This window comes from Pseudophryne corroboree, chromosome 5, assembly GCF_028390025.1.
Source record: "Pseudophryne corroboree isolate aPseCor3 chromosome 5, aPseCor3.hap2, whole genome shotgun sequence".
Lineage (NCBI taxonomy): Eukaryota > Metazoa > Chordata > Amphibia > Anura > Myobatrachidae > Pseudophryne > Pseudophryne corroboree.
In genome coordinates, this window is record NC_086448.1 from 195,417,964 (window position 1) to 195,442,320 (window position 24,357).

Consider the following 24,357-nt stretch of genomic DNA (forward strand, 5'->3'; position numbering starts at 1 on the left):
TTGGTGATTTAATGCCAGGGCCGCAGGTACCAATATAAAAGTGTCCCCCGGCTGTGGCATTATCTCTCTGGCTAGTGGAGCCTGGTGCTGGTGTTAAAAATACGGGGGACCCCTACGTTTTTTGTCCCCCGTATTTTTTGCACCAGGACCAGGCGCAGAGCCCGGTGCTGGTTGTTTAAATATAGGGGAACCCCAGTTTTTTCCCTGTATTTTTACAACCAGGACAGGCTTAAAGAGCCCGAGGCTGGTTATGCTTAGGAGGGGGGAACCCATGCAAATTTTTGGGGGGATTTTTTAACTCTTTCTTCACTTCTCTGAATATACACAATGAAGCCCTGCACGTATCTCACAGAACCGGCCAGGATTCATTGTGTTTAGTCCGGCAGTGTTTTACTAATCACTCCCGTAAAACACTGCCAGACATTACGAATGCCATCGGCATCAGAAAAAACAAAAATGCAGAATACGACAGCTTAGTAAATGAGTCGTAAAAACAACATAAAGTTGCAAATTCACACTACCGATGTAATTTGTGTTTAATCTCCCTCCAAATCCCGACAATTACGAATCTTAGTAAATATACCCCATACATTGTCTACTTATGTCCACTTAAGACATAAATTAAACAAACTCCATTTCAGGAAAATAATTAAAATGTTAGAATTAATTAATTGGCTGGTCCAAATACGATGGTTTCTAGTACTTTGTAGTGACCGTTTTAATTTTGTTGACATGAGCATTACTAACTGGTACTGTAAATAGGTGATGTATGTATGAACTTGTATTTGCTTGCTTATCAGATAGTACACTTCAGTAAAATAAAAAAGTTGTGCATCAGCAATTTTACCAGTGTGTATGCCAGAGTCACATCCTGCCCAATCTATCTATTCTAAAACTATGATTACCAATCATGAAATATAAAGTCAGTGTTGAAAGTACACCTTATTTTTTTGCTACAACACTTACAATATTATCAATTGTAAAAGGCAGATTATTATGCAATCACCAGAAAAACCTGTATAAATGTTATACAATAAGGAGTATGTAATACTTTGCATTTCTATTATGTATTAATTGAATTTTATGTTGACAAGATGTTGGTTGTCAATTTAAAAAAAACAAATGTGTCTGCTAGAATTCCACATGTGTTTCTGATTCCAAAAAGTGGCCCAAGAGTGCTCTAGTGGGGCTGTGGCCTATTAGTCCTCTCCAGGAGTTGTGGCCCAAAAGTCCTCTCTAGGAGCTGTGGCCCAAACATCCACTCCTGGGGCTGTGGCCCAAACGTCCCTTCCTGGGGCTGTGGGCCAATAGTCCTCTCCAGGAGTTGTGGCCCAAAAGTCCTCTCTAGGAGCTGTGGCCCAAACATCCACTCCTGGGGCTGTGGCCCAAACGTCCCTTCCTGGGGCTGTGGGCCAATAGTCCTCCCCAGGAGCTGTGGCCCAATAGTCCTCTCTAGGAGCTGTGGCCCAATAGTCCTCTCTAGGAGCTGTGGCCCAAACATCCACTCCTGGGGCTGTGGCCCAAACGCCCCTTCCTGTGGCTGTGGGCCAAAAGTCCTCTCTAGGAGCTGTGGCCCAAAAGTCCTCTCCAAGAGCTGTGGCCCAAACATCCTCTCCTGGGGCTGTGGCCAATTAGTCCTCTCCAGGAGCTGTGGCCCAAAAGTCCTCTCTAAGAGCTGTGGCCCAAAAGTCCTCTCTAGGAGCTGTGGCCCAAAAGTCCTCTCTAGGAGCTGTGACCCAAACATACACTCCTGGGGCTGTGGCCCAAACGTCCCTTACTGGTGCTGTGGGACAAAAGTCCTCTCCAGGAGCAGTGGCCCAAAAGTCCTCTCCAGGAGCTGTAGCCCAAACATCCACTCCTGGAGCTGTGGCCCAAATGTCCACTCCTAGGGCTGTGGCCCAAAAGTCCCCTCTTGAGGCTTTGGGCTGGGAGTCTCCTCTTTTGTGGCAGTGGCCTGAGAGTCCCCTGGCCGGGGAGTGCTCTTTTGGGGTTGTAGCCTGATAATAGCATAGTAAGGCTGAAACACCTTCTTAGGTAGAAAACTTGTAACCACATCCACATTCTCCTGGCCTGCAATGGAGTCCAGCTGTAATCAGTGGTGTGGTCACTTGATAAGCTTCCTCAGCTTCTTGTCTGTCAGGCCATTCACTTTCATGATGTTCATCAGATGTTTCATGTACTGTACTTTACTTTTTAAGAACTGAGGAATTTTAGCATTGGGAAAGACTGCAAACTGCTTTAAACGGTGTATATCTTCATAGGATACCTTGAAGAAGAATCAAAGTACTTTTATTAGATAAACATAAGACTTCAGATGATGTGGCTATACAAAGTATTCACCTACAGCACTTTTCACATTTTCTTTTCTTACATAAAGGAATTAAAATGGATTTACTCTTGGATTCTACTCACTAACACAAATGCATTTGTAATGTAAAGAAAAAAAATCCTACCTCTAAATTGATTTAATTACAAATGAAACAGAAAATGCATAAAAAATCTACTTAATGCTAACACTTTTAGCTGAAAATTACATAGTGGATTAGCCAAAGGCTTCAGCGGAAGTTTTCCTAGTGGAACAATGGTTTAGGGGTAAACTTGGAGAGATTTAATCATTGTAGCCAGCCCTAACTTATGAATGGTCATTATCAAGTAAATAGTCTTGGATTTGGGGTCCCATGATTATAAGGCTACATGTGCCTATCCAGCTGTGGCACATACGCTACAAGTTCCAGCATACCTTGTCAGCTGGTAGCATTGGGACTTGTGACAACAGCTGGATAGCATCTGGCAGATTAAATTAAATACCATTATCTCATGGTATACAATGGTGTTATATATAGAAGTCAGTTGGATGCTCTATTTATTTTGCTGTACTCATTAGGATCCTCAATGTACTATATAGCAGTCACTGGGATGCCTAATATACTGTACTAGAATGTTTTCTGTCCTGTTTCATGGACACTGGGATGTCCTCTTATGTATAGTGGTCACTGGGATGTCCTCTTCGGTACGGGGGCTTTATGATGTCCTCTTTGTTGTACGGTTGTCATTAGGATCCTCCCTGTATTGTAATGTTATCATTGGGAAGCTCTCTATTGTAAGGTGGTCACTGGGTTGTTCTTTGTATTGTATAGAGGATAGGGGCTACTGGTTTGCTAACCACACCCATGTTTGTCTTCGGTGAAACCTACTGGTTGATTTGGTACCACCTTCATGAGGTCACTTTCAGAAATTTGTCCAGCCCACTTTATCCACCCAATCCTCTCCATCCAAGTTAAGACACTAAAACAGTGGTACCTGAAGTCGGTCCTCAAGTACACCCAACAATTCATGTTTTCCTGGCCACCTAGCAGGTGCCCAGGTGTACTAATTACTCACTGACAAATTTAAAAAAAAATCCACAGGTAGAGCTAATGTGATTCTATGAGGACATGTGATTCTATGTTTTGGGTGTCCTTGAGGACCGAGTTTGGGAACCACTGCACTAAAATAATAATTAATATCTAAAATAACACAAACAGCTTTGCCACAGATTTGCCAATTTTTGCCTTATGGGGTAAAAAAGTGAATGCAACAAACTTAAGTAATATATTAATTATAAAATGACATAGTTGCTTATACGTGAGACTTTTAAAATAAGCATGTGTTAGATGTAATCACACATTACATCAATACACTGTATATACACAAAAAAAAAAATTTTTTTATTAGGTTTTAGTATTTTGGACCCATCCAATATATCATATATGTCCTCCTTTAGCAACTGTCTCTCTTTTGCATCTCTGTCCACCCCCAGGCTGTCTTTTTAAAAAAAATCTTTGTATCTTTGTCCACCCTCACCCCCCAGTTTGTCTATTTCATCTCTGCCCCCTTATCTATTTCTGAACTTTGTGCCCAGATCTGTCTCTCTCATCTCTGTACCCCTCCACCTTTATCTCTCATTCTCATCTCTGTCTCACCCCATTCTGCCTCTTTCCCATCTCTGTTTATTGTGTCTTTGTCATATCTGTTTCCCTTTCTGGTGCCCAGCTTTGCAGAAATGTAGGCAAGGGGGCTTGGGGGTACTGTGAATAGGAGGAGATATGCTTTGATGGGGAGATCTGTTGGTGGGGTGAATTATCTCTGGGCACTGACAGGAGGGAACAGTATGTCTCTCATCTCTGTCTACATCTCTTCTGTCTCTCTTTCTCGTCTCTGTCCACTGCTCCCCCCAGTCTTTTTCACTATTATCAATAGAAGACCCTCTGGTGGGGGCACTGGTTAAAGGTGCAGCCAGAAGGGAATAAGAGAGCTGCGGGTGCAGGTTAAGGGTGAGGTCGCCCTCCAGTTCTTACTGCATTTTGACTGAGACAATAGGAGATTATATAACAGATATCAAAGAACATGGCTGCCTCTATGAAATATGTCTCACATTTATATATATCAAACTACTAATAGGCAGGCAGACAGCATGCTTATTTGACAACATACACAATGGATCTAATGGGGTGTATATATATTAAAGGTAGAAAAGGGTAGAGATCTGTAGTGGTGCCACTGCCCACGGCACAAGGCCAAGTGGGTGGCACTGTCACTGCCCAATTGGCATCTGCATTTGGCTTGCATGCTGGAAAAGGCACCCTGTAGCCAGGAGACTGCCTGATAGAACTCTGGCACACAGTTCCCTAGTCCTGACCTTCTCAATGAGACATTGATGGAGAAGGTGAGACCAGCCAAGGGCGCATTATCACCCTGCTACAGTGCTGAGGTAGACACCATTCCTATGCAATCCCCACATAAAGATAAAATGTCATTAAGTTCTTGCTACCACTAACAATATATCACCTAAAGTACCTACTTTAGTTGATATTACGTTTTTATTGCCTATTTGAATGATTTAATTGGGTAAGCGTAGCAACATGTATAGCAACATCAGAACCAATTGTACAGACAAATTTTCCAACAACAAACCAGTGAAAATAGTGACTTTCATGCATAAGGTTATCATCACACAGTATATACCATCAGTAGGCATCTCCGCAAAACAGAAATTTCCAAACTACTGCTTGTTACTGAACAGCTGCAGCTCCCATCCAATACATTGTTATCGAACAATAATGATCCCCTCCTTACAAGGCCGACTTGAGGGCCATTCGAGAGGTGCAGCTGCATGGGGGCACAACCCCATAGGGGGCATAATGCTGCTGCCTCCACCAGGACAGATGACTGGCACTAACAGTGAGCCTCTGGTTGCATCACATGGGTCTAGCGTTGGTGATGTCATTGTCAATGCGTAATTGTGTGTTCATAGATCGATCCATCAATTTATATCTTCTAAAATAGTTTCCCAAACTCCGCTATTACAGTCCAGGTTTTAACGATGTCCATGCTTAAGCCCAGATGGTTAAATTAAATTGACTGAGGTACTGTACTAATTAAGTCATCTGTTCTCAAGCATGGATATCCTTAAAATCTGGACTGTAATGGTGGAGTTTTGGAAGCTCTGCTCTAAATAATCGTTCCAGCCACAGGCATAACTGGAGTGTCAGTGGACAGTGAGCAGAAGCAGAAACAAGTAAGAGAGATAATTGTGGTGCCCGGAAAGGAGTTTCGTCTGTTATACTTTGGACAGGACGTTCAGTGGTGAAGGTAAGTAACCCAAGGCAAGGGCATGAGATAGTACATAAGGATATGAGGAGATCCTAAGCTGATGAAGGGGCTTTGATGCATATAAAGGGTGATATGTTTTTTTTCTTCTGTGGAGCCAAAGTGTATTTTTCCTTTGGGGTCCAATGTGTGTTTTTTGTCACTGTGAGTGTAAGTGTGAGTAGGAGGGGGATTGGGGAAGGGGGGCAGGGTGCTCCAAAAGTCTCACACAGAGTGCTATCAGACCTAGGGCCAACCCTGACTATAAATTAAATGCAATGAAAATGACTGTATAACTTTCCTGTTATTTCATTACTGAAAGACATATTGATCATAAGATATACCTGGCCCATGCACGTTAGTAGGCGGAAGTCGATGGTGTCTCTGTGCCTCAGAATATGTAAAATACCGTCAAGGTACACCTGATCTTTGCTGCAGCAACCTGTGAGGATGAAAAGAAACATTAATAGAATAAGAACCTTAGCACGGAAACAATATATATCTGTAGTCTAAGATCTCATTATAAAGCCTGTTTCTGTCACTTATGTATTTTTTTCATAATAGTTTTTTTTTTCTTTCTCCCTGCTCTCTCCAAGACGCACTCTTCTGATGGGAGTTGGAGCCAAAGATCTTCTTGCCCAGGGTGAAGCTTCAGTAGATCCCATAAAAAGTGATCCTCTAGCTTTGTGTGATTTACGTGATTTGCATTTTGTTACACTAGGGTATAGGAAAGCATAATCCTGGGTATTTAATAGAAAATCTGTATTTTGCACACACATACCCACCCCCAAAACATTGCAATCCCAGTCAAACTAGATTAATTAAATATAGTGAACTCTTTACAGCATAGTTGGTGACTTTTTCGCTGCCCCTTTTGGGAGAGGGCTGCCAGTTCAGCACAGCAGGGGGCAGTGTGGGGGGCATGATGCATCATAGGGGGCAGGGTGGGGGCATGGCAAGTCATAGAAGGCTGTGCAGGGGCGTGGTTTCTGTGATTGCATCATCCCGGCCACACCACACACTATGCAAATCAGAGAATACCAGCATTGTACAGCGGGGGTGGGGGAAGGGTGTTACTATGATGACGTGATTCAGAATGAAACGCATCAGTGCCTGGCTAGGTTGCGGATAGTGGGCAATTTTTGTGAGTCTCAGTGTCATAATTTAGGGCGTCATTGGTACAATAGACAATATCTTGAAAAGACATTGTGTTTTTAGGCTCAGCTATAGCTAGTTGTACTGTATGTTAATCAATATCAGGACTATTGATAGTGGGCATGTGACTATGGGGCATAACAGATCATGCAGATATGGAAGTTTTCAAGTTAATTAAGTATCCCTGCAATTTAACAAATGCCTAATGCAGGCCATATCATAGAGGACAAATTAACTCAGGATATTGCGGTCCCCATTCAAAGGGGACAGAGGCCTGGATCAATTTACCAAGTTCCAAAGAGCTTAGTTAACTCCTAAATCCATGCAGGGGTTTATCTATAATGGGTGCAGGATGTGTGGTGCACATTCAGGGCCAGATTAAGGATTGAGAGGACCTCTGGGCAACTACCAATACATAAGATACTGGTTTTGTTATTAAAAGTATAAAGTGTAAATACTCACAGCACCACAAATGTATTGAATATACTGTAGTGCCCACAGTTCACATTTTGCCACACAGAAATCCTAGTTCCCATTATACAACAGTGCTCCCACACTGGCTGTGTAAGATGTACCACCTTTGCTGCCCTGTTATTAAGCTAGCTCTGTGCACACAGACTCCTGAGTCAAGCTGGGCCCATATCACTCAGCCTGTACCCATAGACTATACTTACCTATCTGCCAGTGCTGCAGAAATAACCAGCTAAATGGTGATGGTACCATTATCTGACCTACTGTAGGTGCATGTACATTAGACACAAAAGGGGGGGTGCCTGTACAGAGGCTGCATACAGGCCACAGTACTACCTGTCAGTCACAGACACTACAGGCAGTCCCATTGGGAAGGTGTGTCCTCCCTCTGGGAATGACAGACCAGGCTGCGATAGGCAGAGAGGTGAATTCCTGTGGGAAGCCACTATCTACCTTTATGCGCAGCCCAATTCAGCATCTATGGGCTGCAGCTGATGCAGTCCATAGAAGCCAGGGGTTTGTGCTTGCACAGTTGCACCACAGCGTCTGCGCATGCACCGGTCCCAGCACCCACCAGATTTATTGCGCAGGTGCCAGGACCTTGGGCTGGCTGACGCATCTCCACTCCGGGCATTGGGTTAGCAGCAGACCCCTACTAAAAGTAAGTAGGAGCCAAAATTGGAAAGATGGAACACCAAATTATGATTAATAATAGATTATCGATCCAACTGAAACCTAAGAAACAATCAATGTTAAACAATAAAAACTAAAAGTCAAGGGCTTTTGACCCAGTAATCCAAAACTTTACAAGGGTCTGGGCAGGCAGAACAGAATCATAGTCAAAAGGTATTAGCTAAACTCACAAAATGAGACACAAGGGGTCGTGACTTTGTGGGGACAATGCCAAGCTCTCTTGAATGTGCCTTCATGTGAATGTGTGAGTATACCTCACAGTGCCACGAGGGGTGTCACCCACCCAAGTGATGCCACTACCTCCCTGTCTTGGCAAGTCATAAAAATGTGCACGTATACTAAAATAGGCCAGATAGAACTTTAGTGTTTGTCCGTGATATCAATAATATTAAATGCAAAAAACAGGCATGTTATGCGTTTAATATAATTGCCATTTTAAATCCTGCGGGCACACCACTGAATCTCAGCGGTTTTGAAATATGATTAATATACCCCTTAATGTTTTATGAAATAGAAAGCTGTCATATACCTGGCTGGGAGGTGTCAGTGCAGCCTCTCTTCGCACGCATACAGTAGTGCCATCTTGTGTTCGGGTCTTCCACGAACTGAGCCAAGTCCTTGAACAGCTCACTGAACGACATCTGGCTGGCTTGGTAAACTGTATAATAAAGCAGTGCAGCTCTCCACAGGAAAGGGTTTTTATCAGTCAGGACACTGTGGAGGCTTGCCAGGCCTTCCTCAGTGGGATTGCTGGGCTTTAGACCATATTGTTCACGGCCGTGGCTGTTATACCATGGCTGTTGCTTGTTGTTTGCCATGCGGTAATAATGGGTTCCTGTATTTAAACAAGAAACACAATTTTTTAAATTATCTCTAAAATGAAAATGAAACTTGGTGCATGGATACATTCCCTATAACTACTTCAGAATACTATGGCACAGATAGGTATATTATATAAACACACAGATTCACACAAAATGAGAAAGCATGGATTTTGGGTGGTTATATTTTATTAAAGGTGATCATACATGAAATAGAATATAAATAGGTCAACACCATGGAAAGGCTTAGTCACCTGACTTATGGCCTACATTAGAACAATCACGTTCTACCTTGCTTTGCCTTTTCTGTCATAAGTAGAAGTGTGTGCACTTTGCATACAAGGTGGAATAGGGCTACCTTTATGTGCGATTGGGACCGATTGCTTTCTGAGCGTATGCAGTGTGAGAACATACAATCCACTCTCCATCAGCTTTATAATGGAGCCACAAGTGGGCGCCCAGTGGAGCATACTTGTTGGCACTGGTGGCCACCCAATTGTTAAATTCAATTGTTACTCCATTTAGATGTGAGTGCTGCAGGACACATTTCTCGCAGCCTCCTGAGATGGTAAGAAGAAATGTGCAATAAGTCTGTGGCTTGGGTGCTCATACCGATGTTTGGGCACCCTAACCAGGACTTTAGGTGGTTAAGCCGCTATATGCAGTTAAACCCTGTCTACTTGGGCGTGACAAGTGTGATAGTTAATGGGTGCCCGAAACTACTGAATTGCACTGTCATGCACCCATTAATTATAGAAGCACCCAAAACATTTGAATTTCCCCCAATGTGTCCAAAGCTACATCCAGCAGTGCTTTAGTACAACAGGGAAACAATGTATAAAATGTGTTTATGTTCCCTATAACAGGAAATATTGTCTAAAACAATATACAGAAAGGGAAACGGAGGAAAGTGTTTTTAGATTGGAGATAAAACAGCAGGGAATGTAAAGCAGCAGAGTACGGTACCTATTTCATGTCTAAGTGTCCCTTCCAGCCACTTTTCCCGGGCAACAGATACATTAATGGTCATTGTTGGCCGACCCTTGACCTCTGACATAGAGGCTCTAGAAATCATTTCATCTGTAAGGTGGACAGCAATCTGGAGAACATGGAGAAGAACACGGTCATCTTACGTGACAGAACATAATAGGCTGGTAGCAGAAAAAAACATTTTAAAGCATAAGTTGAAAAATGTTGGTTTACTGATTTTATGGCCACAGACCATTGACAGACAATGGACAATAATTCATCAAAAATAGAACAAGAACTGTTTCAATATACTGAAAGGCAACTGTTTTATTATACATTTTGACATTAACACAAAAAGAAATATAGATTGTGTTAGCTCATACATCCATATTTCATATACGGGGCAGATGTATTAAGCCTGGAGATTGATAAAGCAGTGATAAATAAGTGAAAGGTGATAACGCACCAGCCAATCAGTTCCAATATGCAAACTGACAGTAGCTGACTGGCTGGTGCATTATCACCTTTCATTTATCACTGCTTTGAGGTTTATTCATGAAGCAGTGAAGAAGCCTGTGGAGAAATTGCCCATGGCAACCAATCAGCTGCTCTGCACAATTCAATAGTATGCAAATGATAAATGTTACTTCAGTGCTGATTGGTTGGCATGGGCAACTTCTCCACTGGCTCACTTCTCCAGGCTTAATACATCTGCCCCACTGTACTGTATATAAGAAAACCATATCTTACTGGAATTACATTGTGAGTTGTGACAAGCTTAAAATATAACCCTTAATAATTTTGTGATGTTAATTAGGTATGGGGTGGCTAAGCATATTGAAAGCAAGGAAGCGTGGCTCATATATTTATTAGACAAATCATTTCTCAGTGTCATGTAGTACTGGACTGTTCTGATTTGTTAAATATGGTTAGCATGGCTGCAAGAGGCGACCTCAGTGACTTTGGCTAAAGCTGGTTAAATACTATAAGATTGTCTGTCCACTCTTTCTGGTTGGAGCGAAAAATCTTGTAATGTATTGGAGCAAATTGCATGCTGAGAACCGCCCAGTACAGGGCAAGGCGCCCAACATGTGAAGTGCTGCCCTGCGATGGATTCTCATTTCAAATGTAAACGAATTGCAGAGATTGAGTACCATCGGGAATACCGGGTGCCGGCGCCTTGTTTTCCATCGCAGCGAGTCGCACATGACATCACCCACCCATCCAGAAAATGGGCATGACATGCCTGCGTTTCCCGCACCACACCCCTCCAATGCTGCGTACCCTCTCTACGAAACACCCGCTGGCTGTCAATCACTATGATGGGATGTGATCACCATGTGAAAGTCCGCGCACGCGCAATGCAATTGCAGTGCATGCACAGTAGGCCGATGATCGGCCGATCTGCTTTTTTGTAGTTTTGCAAATGAACCTGAATGAGCCCATAGTTTTTAGCGGTGCAATATTTGTGTAAAAACCATAATCATGGACAACTGTATTTTTTACATTTTAACATTTCTGGTATCCTAACAAATGAAAAGGTGATTGGTTTTTTTTTTTTTTAACTAGCACATAAAAAAGCTAAAATGTATAATGTAAGGAAGCTACAGAGAAGCCAGATCACTAAAAGGGTTAAAGAAAAAATACTTTAGGCCACTTACCTCACCCAGACAACCTTCTTTCTCCATATATTTTTCAGCTTGGAGCAATATTTGGCTTTTTGAAAGGAGACTTCCTCCAGTTGCTTTTTCATATTTTTCATAGCTGCCATATTTATTAATTGCTCTCCGCATGATATCAATTGCCTGTACAAGAAATCAAAAAACAATATCAGAATATATTTTTGGAGGATTAAAAAGAAAAAGAAGACATGGACTTTTTTAAGCTTTTAATGTTCCATTATAGACAACTGACAGAGCATTTAAAAGATAATGGAAGTTTTTTTTTTAGCCTGATAGCATAGAAATGGGCAGGTTAAGGAAACTGTCAAGAAATATACAGTGCATGTAAAAATGCAGGTGGGCAGGGTTATAGAAAGGCACGCTGGGTCACGGTAAAAGGGGCGTGGCTTAAACATGGATGTGGCAACACCATTTACTGTAAAAATATGAATATAAAATATGCGTGCTCCACAGGGGGGGGGGGCAATTTTAATGCAGGGGGGCGCGGGGGTGGGCACCTGCTTCCTACCTTACTTGAACAGGAAGCGGGTCCCTCTGTCCCTGCCAGTGCCATCTTCCCAGTGATATTTGGAAGATGACGCTGGCCACTAGGGAGCAAAGACTCTGGAACAGTGCCAGAGTCTTTGTTTTCTATGTGCGGCACCATCTTCCCAAAAAGATCACTGGGAAGATGGCGCAGACGATGCTAGCAACAGGTATACTTGGTGGGTATCGGACCTGAGCCCCCTCCGGGTCCCTCCACCAGATTCTTTTTTTTTGTGGGTTTTATATTTTTCTTCAACAGAGGGGACACAGCATGGTGAGAAAACATTGCTCTTCAGCAGACACATGAGATGAAAGGAGGTTGTGGAATAGAACTACTGCAACCTGTAGCCCATAGGCTAACACCATCTTTAGATGGCGATAGCTGTGGGGACCAATCAATAGGTTTCTATGGGGGATGCTATGCTACCAGATTTACCAAGCGATTCCAGAGCTTGGTAAATCTGGCAGCATCACACACCCCATAGAATCCTATGGGGGCTACGGCATGCGGGAATGCAAAGACTGCGGCAGATATCGAAGATATCTGCAGCAGTCCCTCTGTCATTCATTTGAGGGGTACTAAATCCTTGTGGTTACCCCCCTGAAAATGGGTGTTTATGGGGAATAAGTCACAAATAATCAATGATAAATGGGCCCCTGTAAGTGATGTATTTTTATAAAATGTTATAGGGAGAAAATAATGTATAATAAAAAGAAATGACATAAACTATACCTGTTTCAGGTATATGTTGGAGGCAATGCTGTGCTTTCCCAAATCATCTGACAATGCAGGATTTTCATATTTAAACTGGGGATTGTGTGTAAAAGATGAACTGAAAAATCTAGATTTTTCCTGAACAATGTTTATGGGCCTCAGGGAACTTAAGACACTTTTTGTTTTTCCTAGGATGTCTTTTTCTTTTTTCCCTGAGATGTCTTCTTCCTTTCCTCTTATTGAATGCAGTAAGTCGTTCTTCTTCAGATTGGCTTTAGGTTTGTTTGCCAATACTATCCTATTTCCATTTACTGAGCAGCTCTGTGGTTTATGACTGCTGGCCTCTCTAGACACACAGCTATCACTAGGCCTGCTCCTGCTTGCACATAAAGAAGTGTTACATGAGGGAGCTGTAAGCTGAGGAAGGAAGCTGCTGCGTTGGATTGGTCTTGCTCCAGATGTGTTCTGCCTGATGCTCCTAGGCAATTCTTGGATGGTCTTTGCAGATTTCAGGATACATGCTTTCTCCACACTTAGAATGGAGCTTCCTGCAAGATCTTCTCTGGGCCACTGAAGAGTTTCTATATTAAATATAATCATATCAACAATATTCATGTATGGATTAAAAAGAGGTCAGTTATCGTTTGGCTTTCACTGTGTAATTGAACAAATCAAAATGTTTTCATAAGATTTAAGCACCTTGCTGGGTACCAAAAATACAAATAAACACCAATTCGGGAGCACTGACCTCTGGGTAGACCATTTACATTAAAGTCTACTGTTTTGTTTTTTTTGTTTTTTCTTACAGGACAGTCACAGAAAGACTCTTTGAGATAGTATTCTAGCTGCAATCAGAGTCATCGAGAGTGAAGATGGGCTGGAACTGAGGAGGAAATGGCCAAATCTGGGAAGGGTGGCCATGTCCCTTTCTACAAAAATGAAAAAATACCATGCATGGCACAGCAAAGGAGAGTGCCGTAAGACATAAATGGTTGTGCGGCAAACTGCAAAAAGGAACTTTTGTCCCCCTCAGCAGCGCTGCCAGCATCTGGCCCGGGCCACTCCGAGAAGACCAGACACAGATAAAGAGTACCCTCGTCCTGTCACTCCTCTTGGTACCCATGGCTACAATAATACAATAATAATACAATTATCCTTCTGTCTGATCTATTGATTAAAAATCTAACATGTAAGATATATGTTAGCATAACTGAATTAGGTCCTTAGCTAAGCAAACTTCATTACTTACAGTACAATGGGGGTAATTCTGAGTTGATCGCAGCAGGAACTTTGTTAGCAGTTGGGCAATACCATGTGCACTGCAGGGGTGGCAGAAATAACATGTGCAGAGAGAGTTAGATTTGGGTGTGGTGTGTTCAATCTGCAATCTAAATTGCAGTGTAAAAATAAAGCAGCCAGTATTTACCCTGCACAGAAACAAAATAACCCACCCAAATCTAACTCTCTCTGCAAATGTTATATCTGCCCCCCCCCCCCCCCTGCAGTGCTCATGGTTTTGCCCAACTGCTAAAAAATTTCCTGCTGCGATCAACTTGGAATTACCCCCAATGTTCAATGTACAATGTTTCATATTAGTCTAATTTTAGTCAATGCTTTAGTTATAACTTTTGCAGTTACTGTAATGGATTTTGCTGAAGAACATTTCTCTAAAATTCCCTTGAGAAGTGTGCATACCTTTAAGTATGTGTTTAGTAATCTAGGCTCAGTAGGCTGAGAACATGTTACATAATGAGTCTGACTTACCGTAGTACTCCCATATATCACATACAAATAATGCTGTAAGTTTGTTAGAACAAACAAGTGCAATATACAATCCTATTTCCTTCACAGCAGGTCATATTTATTTTCTGCAAATATCTAGAATACATAATTGTTCTTTAAAAATGTGAAACCGTACTTACAGTGTTAATTTTGACAAGGAGTTTAAAATTAGTTTTAGTCACTTTTTTTTTTTTTTTGCTTTGTTGTAGTTAAGATTTAGTCAGTGGATCTCAGTTTTTATTTTAGTTCTGAAATAAACTGTAGTCGACGATTACTTTAAGTCAAATTTTTTGTTGACAAAATTAACACTGCTCTGCACCCATATATAGTTCTACTCAGCTCCCTGCCGTCTCCGTTGTCCCTCATCGCCCAGTGGCCCGTTCCTGCAGCCCAGCAGAAATCACAGGGGAAATGGCTAGGGGGACATTTTCTCAGTCATTTGTGCATGCGCAGTAGAGAGGTCCCAGGTAAAAAGGCGTGGGTGCCGTGTTCCCATATGCGCTGTAGGCTTTAGCAAAAAGCCATGCAGGAGAGGAGGAGGCCTACACAGAGCCTGTAAACAGGCCCACTTCTCTCGTAAACTGCCTCTGATTAAATCATTACTCCAAAATGTTCTTAGCCATGAATATAACATATAACAGTGATATTAAGAATGTTTCTGAAATATTATTGCTGAGCAAGCAGTTTACTTAGGTAGAAGATGTAACAAGCCAGGGCCAGATTAAGGGCAACATGGGCCTGGGGATGAAAATGTCCTATACTGGAGGGGAAGAGATGCATTGTGACAAGTGCATTGTGGGTGTGGCTAGTGCCATATGGGTGTATACACTCCCTACACTAATAGCTTCAAGGTCTCACTAAAAATAGAAAACTTGCATCATTTTATGAGGCAATTAAAATGACAATTAATACTTATGATTTGTGGGCAACCATGGAGCCAGCTAGGCAGCTGGTCATCATCATGCTGCCATAATGATTGGCCTACATGTATGTGGAGGCCTGGAGCTGTAGCTCTAACTGCCCTTTTTTTAATCTGGCCCTGTTATAATGTTTTATCTAGCCAGGACTATTTATGACACCCATAGCGTGGGAACAGAACCTGTGGCGAGTGCAGCTCGCCACCGAGCCCGCAGCTTGGCAAGAGCAGCGAGCCCACAGGAGGCTTGCTGCTCACCCCCCCCCCCCCGCCGGCATTCCACCGCCGGGATCCCGCGGTTGGTATGCTGAACACCGGGATCCCCAGCAGCAGTAACGCATATCCATTCCAACCCCTTCAATAAATGGCTGCTTAAGTCACTCTTGTTTGCATAATCTTTCATTTATATCTTATGTTAACACAGAGATAATGATATACACTGCAGTCATCTCAAATACCGACCGATTCATTATTAAAAGTAAACCAGTCTCAGTAACAGGAAAGCGATATGTTTAAGATGATCTAATACTCATATTATTCAAACGCTGGATAAATCACTATACATCAGGTGCTGCAATTCAATAACAGTACTGCAACTGCTTATCTGTATATACAGTATGGTGCAGTACTTAAATGATCTATCTATCTAACTATCGTATATATACAGTACACACCTCCCAACTTTCTAGATAGCAGAGTCGGGACACTTGCATGGAGTAGCCGCGCGCAACCCGGAAAGGAGGAGTGGTCTGATGGGGGAGGGGCGTGGCCTCGTGAAACAACCCCATTTCTCAGCATTTTGGAGGCATGCAAAGTGCTGCCCGTGCAGCGGGGCAGCCTCCTGCTCCCCTCCCAACACTGAATAGATCCCATGCATCCCATTTGTAACAAATTAACATCTATCCATGACCTCTTCATATCTAACAACATCAATCTGCTGGCTATAACAGAAACCTGGCTCACACAATCTGACACAGCCTCCCCTGCAGCACTGGCACATGGTGGTCTCCACTTTACACACACCTCCAGACCCGATAACCATAAAGGAGGAGGAGTTGGACTTTTACTTTCCCAATCTTTTGCATATACTGTTCTACCACAGGTTCCATCACTCACATTTACATCATTTGAAGTACATTCCATTAGGGTTTACTCTCCTTTCTCTCTGCGTGTTGCAGCTATCTACCGCCCACCTGGGCATCCAAAACAATTTTTGGAAGATTTTTCAGCCTGGCTCCCTCACTTTCTATCCTCTGACATCTCCACCATTATCATGGGTGATTTCAATATTGCTATTGATTGTCCAAAATCTGCTGTGCATGCCTCCAAACTACTCTCTCTAACCTCCTCTCTTGGCCTCTCCCAATGGACTGACTCCTCTACTCATCAGGCAGGCCACTGCCTTGATCTAGTATTCACCAAACTATGCTCCATCTCTGAACTCACTAACACTCCTTTCCCCCTATCAGATCACAACCTTATCACCTGCATGCTTTCCTCTGTTAATTCAAACCCTGTGTTGCGGAAGTTCTCCAATCTTCCTCAAACTCGCAGAAATATTAACACAATTAATCTTCAAGAACTTTCCACTTCACTCCAACAACTGCTTTCACCTATTTCTGCATTCACCTCTCCTGAGATGGCTGTATCACACCTTAATAAGACTCTAGAACTAGCCCTTGATGAAGTGGCTCCAGCTACCCATCACACTCCACGTAGGCCTAGATGTCAACCATGGCACTCCAAATCAACAAGACAACTACAAAAACTCACACGAAAACTTGAACGTCAGTGGCGTAAATCTCGTATTTCAAGTGACTTCCTCACATATAAGACAGTCTACCATTCTTATAAAAATGCCCTGGACACTGCCAAACAAACATATTTCCAAACTCTTATCTCTGCTCAAGCCTCTAACCCCAAACGACTCTTTAATACATTTAAATCACTTCTGAATCCTCCCGCACCTACCCCACCAGCCACTATCAAGGCACAGGATCTTGCTTCCTACTTCAAGGAGAAGATTGATAAGATCCGAGATGAAATGGTATGCTCTTCGGCAGCCAGTGACCTGCTCCGTTCTGTACCTGAACCCTCTGGCACTCTTTCTTCATTTGATCCCACAAATGAAGATGAAGTATCATCACTCTTCTCATCCTGCTTCTCTACTACCTCTCCTCTTGATCCTTTACCCTCACAAATAAGTAAAGCTCTGTCTCTGGTGCTCATCCCTACCTTAACTAACATCTGTAATCTCTCTCTCTCTACTGGTATTTTTCCTTCACTTTTCAAGCATGCAGTGATTACTCCCATTTTAAAAAAACAAAATTCTGACCCTAATTCTCTCTCAAACTACTGCCCTATCTCTCAGCTCCCTTGTCTCTCTAAGCTACTTGAGAGACTTGTCTACACTCGACTCACACACTTTCTTAACTCATACACTTTGTTGGACCCACTTCAGTCAGGCTTCCGTTCCCAACATTCCACAGAGACGGCACTGACTAAAGTGGTTAATGATTTGGTCACTACGAAGTCTAAATACCACTACTCACTACTTATTCTTCTAGATCTATCTGCTGCATTTGACACTGTAGACCACTCTCTTCTCATACAGACACTACAATCCCTAGGTCTTAAAGACACAGCCCTTTCTTGGTTCCTATCGTACCTATCTAATCGCTCCTTCAGTGTTCGCTTCTCTGAATCTACCTCCTCTTCGCTACCTCTTTCAGTTGGAGTACCGCAAGGCTCAGTCTTGGGTCCTCTGCTTTTCTCTATCTATACCTCATCTCTTGGTAAACTAATCAGCTCTTTTGGTTTTCAGTATCATCTGTACGCAGATGATACTCAAATCTACCTATCCTCCCCTGACTTGTCCCTATCTGTACTGGACCGTGTCACTGAATGCCTTTCTGCCATCTCATCCTGGATGACATCTCGCCACCTCAAACTTAATATTTCAAAGACAGAGTTAATTATATTTCCACCGGCCAATAGTAGGTACCAACCTGATATCTCTATCACTGTTGAAAACTCGACTATCTACCCTAGCCCACAAGCTCGCTGCCTAGGTGTCATCCTTGACTCTGATCTGTCCTTTGTTCCCCACATTCAATCTGTCTCAAGATCATGTTACATGCATCTAAAAAACATATCCAAAATACGACCATACCTTACACAAGACACTGCTAAAACTCTAATCCACGCTCTCATTATCTCCCGCATTGATTATTGCAATAGTCTCCTAACTGGTCTTCCCAAAACAAGACTCTCACCACTACAATCCATTCTGAATGCAGCGGCGAGGCTTATCTTCCTCGCTAGACGTTCATCGTCTGCAGATCCACTCTGTCAGTCCCTCCATTGGTTACCTGTACTCTACCGCATTCAATATAAAATACTTTTACTCACACACAAGGCCATTAACCAAACTACACCAACGTACATCACTTCGCTTATCACAAAATATCTCCCAACCCGACCTCTTCGCTCTTCACAAGATCTGCGTCTCTCATCCACACTCATTACTCGCTCCCACTCACGACTGCAGGACTTTCATCGGGCTGCACCCACCCTGTGGAATGCCCTACCACGCACAATAAGACTCTCCTCTAGTCTCCAAACCTTCAAGCGTTCCCTCAAAACTCACCTCTTTAGGCAAGCGTATCAAATTCCTGAACCGCCCACATAACTTTCATAAACCTTCTTATCAAATTACATCCACTCTTTACAGTCCACACATATCCTCACATGTCTTCTCATTCTATGCAATAGATAGCACCTTTCCTTGTGTACATATGCCTATTTCCCTATAGATTGTAAGCTTACGAGCAGGGCCTTCCTACCTCTATGACTGTTATCACCCAGTTTGTTATTGTTATTTCAAATTGTAAAGCGCAACGGAATTTGCTGCGCTATATAAGAAACTGTTAATAAATAAATAAATAAATAAATCTGCTCAGAGAGATCATTTGCTGCTATGCTGAGCATCGGGTGATCAAAGAATCTCCCAACTGACCCCCCCTCCGTTAGCCCCCGCCTGCCCCCTCCCAACTGTCCTGCTGGAATCAGTTGGGAGGTATATATAAATATATATATATATATATATATATATAACTGTATATAGTGAATAGCTATGTGTATTGACTAACAGTATACAGTCACGGCTGTAACATGTCAACATATACAAGAGAAATCACATATTGCTGACATACGTAGCAAAACAAGCATAATGAGAACTCTAATAGGCAAATTTATTTAAACAAATTTTTGTAGCAGCAGCAGTTTCAATCAACAAATTGCAACAATTTTGCGTCCTCTACTTGCATGCATGAGATGCGGCCATTACTAAAGTAAGAAATCAAAACCCTCTTCATCGTCTCCAGTACGGTATTAAAAGTGAGCACCTAGTATTGTTAATATATAATAATATTACCCCACTATATAATTTTAATAATAATTACAGTGATCCTATATTATTTAAACATCTGTGAGGGATGAGAGACTGGTCCTATTTAGCTAGTTATCTATTAAGTAGGCCTGGTCATTATATTTCACATTGGGGAGCCCTGCTGAGCGCAGCAACTCGTATCATCTCTCAATGCATCAAGTCAGATCAAGCACAGAATGTGAGTGTACATATGGATAACCCTACACTACAGGAAAACATGTGTGGCCACCAATGTCAAAAATATGGAGGTAATTATAAATAGCACAAAAAAAGTACCAATATAATTGATTAACAAAATATAGGGCACAATATAATATATTAAATAATATGGGAGGGGGTATGTAAATAATATGGAAGGGGGTATCCAAAAACATAATACAAGGGGGTACCAGCTAATCAACTTTAATTTTTCAAACACAGCCTGTAGCATGGCAGTCAGGAGATGATTGGCTGGTAGTTTATCACCATCCAAGGGTTAGTAGATCCCCATTGTACTAGCTGCCTGGGTGGCACTGCTCTGAAAATAAACTTATGTAACTAGCAGTCAAAATCTACATATAAAAGAATACTAAGGAGATCCTCCCTGTGATATTAATGCCACACACACTACAAACACAGCATCAAGTACATACTGGAGCTCATGCAGAGTTGGATTTATTTTGCGTATAAATCCACATTGTAAAGGTCCGTACACATTAGACGATGCCGTTCTGTGAGCGAAGTCGTCTAATGTTTCCCCCTCCCGGGCCGGCCGGTCGGCGGCCAACTGTACACACTGAGCGATATGACCGTTCATAATGCTCAGTGACGTCACGCCTCCGCCAGCTCTGCATGCAGGTCGTGGACAACAGTCCAGATCCTGCATGCATGCCCTACCGACAGCGACGATCGTTGGCGACCCGCGGGGCCACGCATCGGTCGTCGCTGGCGGCATACACACTTGCCGATAAAATGAACAACGTCGCTCAGGGAGGGGGAAAATGAGCAACATCGCTCATTTTATCGGCAAGTGTGTATGGGTCTTAAGTCCACTCTGAAAAAGGCTGCATCTTGCTGAAGTGGCCACATGTGCAAGATGCGTCCAGCTAGGCCAGGCCAGGGTAGTATAGACGATCACCAGTTCATAGATTATACCAGGGGCCGAGCAGCTGTCAGTGATCCAGTTCCAAACAGACGCATATGTCCATGTCTTGCAGTCAGCATGGGAAGCGTTTCACCTGAACATACCGTTACTGGTCACGCTCCAACCACTGTCCCGGCCCATACGGCACATGGGGGTTTCAGCAGAAAATGCACCTTAGACGGCATGGGACTAGACATATAAGATTTTGGTTTGTATGCACAGTTGCAAAAGTACAATTTGCAGGGAAAAAGGTACAATTTGCATTTGCTTCCACCTCTACATGCATGCCATTATACCCTCAGTATTTGTCAATATATTTTTATTGAATAGAGGAGATATGGAGATAACAGCTAAGTGGAATTCAAGTTACTGCAAACCTTGAAAAATAAGACCAAAATATATAATACAAAGTATTATAAATATTAAATAATAATAGAGTGGAGGAATTTAAAATATGAAATAATATAGGAGGCATTATAATTATTAAAGAAGACCCATAGGGGACTAATATTATTATTTGAACAATATTGGGTAAGCAATAATTATTACTGACGTTTGTGCATGTGGCAGTAGCAGAGGTGCGGCTGCAGCGCAGTCCAAAAATCAAATAGGGGATCCACACCAACTGCCACCCCAAACGCTGCCAGACATCGCCGTCCGGGACTCACTGGCAGTTGGTGTGGATCCCCTAATTGAATTTTGGACTGTGCTAAAGCCCTGTCCCACTGGCAGGAACGTCCAGGAACATAGCATTTTGTACCTAATGGAATAGGTCATATTGGAGGGTATGTAACTCCCTGTTGTACTATTATATCTTTACTATTCCTATTTACTCACTTTTTATGGACCTGGATGCCATCATTTTGGTGCGGTATATGAAGAACACTGGTATATATCCAAAAATATGGACTGACTGCCAGCTATGCTGACACCTGTCATATAGCCAGTGACAACTGAAGCATGTTTGTCTCCATGGCAACAGCTGGCACTATGGCATAGAGCAAAGGACTCCTGTGCCATAGTACCAGCTGCCTGGGTGGCACTGCACTGGAAAGTAACTTATGTAACAGCAGCCAAAATCTACATATAAAAGAATACTACAGAGAGCATCCATGTGATATTAATGCCACACACACTACAAATACAGCATCATGTGCATAATGGGGCTTATACTCAGTTCGATTAATCTTGCATCAAAATCCCACGTTCTAAAGCAGGGTACACACTAGACGATATTTTGAGTGATTTTTCTGATTCCGGCAGATCGTTCAAATCGTCCAGTGTGTACGCACTGTGCGCACTCCCTCGGCAGCGTCTATCACATATTCAAGGCGGCCCTACCTGGTGCTCAATCTGAAGATGTGACTGACCAGTGACCACCCCATGCTTTCAGATGGAGCGGGGGAACAATATGTTGTGCGGTCGTTCACCAGATCATGCAGTGTGTACGGACTGCACGATATATCAGTCCGTCGCATCTGCCATGGACTGGGTGCACAGGTTGTCTAATGTGTACCACGCTTAAGTTCACCCTGAAAGAGGCTGCATCTTGCTGAAATGGCCACATATGTAAGATGTGCCTAGTTAGGCCAGGGTAGTTAGTATAGGCATCTTTTTTTCCCCAAGTTAAAAATACAATTTTTATAAATAGGATTTAAATGATAAAAGAGCATGTAGGGCAACTATTTAATGCATAAAAAAAATATTACAAAGCTTAAAAATCTACATAAAATAACCAAAGTACTGTATTTATAGTTTGACAAAGCTGCAGGTTAACACTGAACAGAATATTTTACTTCCAATATATCAAACTTTGTTCTTTAGGGGAGAATTTAATTTTTTTTGGCGCCACTATAATTAATGGGTGATGGACGAATTCAATTATTCTGGGCACTCATTGATTATCGTGTTTATCATACACATATAGACAGGGTTTAGCCACGTATAGTGGCTAAACCCGTATAAAGTCCTGGTTAGCGCGCTGAAACGACTGGAGGCTGCAGTAAAAAATGTGTCTCCCCATGGCACTCATGCCCGAATGGAGCAACAATTTAATTGCTCTGCCGGGCACCATCTAGTGGCAGCTGTGTGGAAAAAACAATTGAATTATGCCCTAGGAGTACTTTGTCTTCTACAATATTTTTCACATGGCAGTACATAGCCTACATAGTTGGAGTCTGTTTTTGTACGCTGCCTATTCAGGGCCGGCAAAAAAGAAATCTTGGGGCCCCATACACTGATATCTCTCGGGGCCCCCCCCCCCCACCCCCCTCATTCTGTAAATGCCACTATCACACGCCTGTGCCCTGCACTGGCAGGAGGCTGGGCTGGTTCAGGCATGCTCTCCAGTGGCAAGAGAGATGGAAGGGTCAGCGCAGTATTATAGTCATGATATGGCGATGGCTGCAGGACCAAGTGAGGGGGGAGGGAGGATTGTTACATCCATCCATGCTGAGCCTGCAGCCGCACTGCCACAACCGGACTTTGGGGCCCCTTGCAACGTCGGGGCCCAGGGCTGGTGTCCCCTATGACCCCTCTGTCGTTGGGCCTGTGCCTCTGCAATGCTTTGAGTAATATGTATAGGTACTGTCAGATTGATTCAAAAGTTACAAGATGTATGATACATGTTTGGCCAGTACAAATCTGTTAATTTCCACAATAACCAGCCTTTCTTACCCGGTAATGACAAGCATATTCATTGCTACACACAGATTTACTGGCTTTGGCTGCGGATCTGAGACGGCCATTTGAGTAACCTTAAGGTTATTCAGATGACCAACGGTCCCGCAGAGTGATCCTATGGTGCATCTTCAAACACAGCAGCGGATCACGGAAGCAGCCAGGAGGCATTTATTTACACCAGGCACCTCCAACTGCATTAGCATATGAGCTGTACGGTATTGCATAGACGCTTTCCTGCAGCTGTGCAATATCGTACAACTCTGAATCAGGCCGTACGTGTTTAGTTTTAGATTGTACTGAATAACGTGCCCCATTGTGATGTCATTTCCTCTGCTTTTCCTCCTTTTTTAGTGTTGTTGGAATGCCGGTGAAAGTGGCAGCATACACAGCTCACGTAGGAGGCCATATTTGGACAGAGAAATTGCATCTGCCATATGCAAGGTTTGATGGGGCATTGCACCTCAGTCCTTGCACATCCGTATGCATAGCTGTACACCAGGGAAGGGCTTTCTAGCAACATTTGCATGAAGTCACAGATGTTTCCACTGGCAAAAGATGCAGACATGTATGCATACCTCCCAACATGACCTTCTCCAGGAGGGACACAATGCTCTGCTCCTGGACTTCCCTCTTAATTTATGATTGCCATCACCTGTGGTAAAACGACTTTCTTAGCCTTAACCCAGGCATGTCCAAACTGCGGCCCTCCAGCTGTTGTGAAACTACATATCCCAGCGTGCCCTGA

The 24,357-nt window shown here is 42.9% G+C and overlaps 1 protein-coding gene across 1 annotated transcript; it reads right to left on the reverse strand.

The window, feature by feature from the left end:
• Positions 1 to 1,051: 1,051 nt before the first annotated feature.
• Positions 1,052 to 21,902, reverse strand: LOC134928920 (putative tyrosine carboxypeptidase MATCAP2). The gene is made up of 7 exons (XM_063924847.1): positions 21,768 to 21,902; positions 12,678 to 13,240; positions 11,399 to 11,542; positions 9,735 to 9,867; positions 8,477 to 8,782; positions 5,973 to 6,070; positions 1,052 to 2,266 (listed from the first exon to the last, which is right to left on the reverse strand). Exons 1-7 carry the CDS (start codon positions 21,790 to 21,792, stop codon positions 2,105 to 2,107), a joined length of 1,431 nt encoding a protein of 476 aa, XP_063780917.1. The 5' UTR covers positions 21,793 to 21,902; the 3' UTR covers positions 1,052 to 2,104.
• Between the last annotated feature and the right edge of the window lie 2,455 nt (positions 21,903 to 24,357).

Bases quoted from the DNA above. Each gene is read 5' to 3' on its own strand.
- LOC134928920 (XM_063924847.1), bottom strand. From the start codon at position 21,792: ATGATGGCATCCAGGTCCATAAAAA. The intron at 8,783-9,734 runs GTACCGTACTCT...GTTTAAATACAG, and splicing joins GACACTTAGACATGAAATAG to GAACCCATTATTACCGCATG. The intron at 2,267-5,972 runs GTATATCTTATG...TTCTTCTTCAAG, and splicing joins TACTAACGTGCATGGGCCAG to GTATCCTATGAAGATATACA.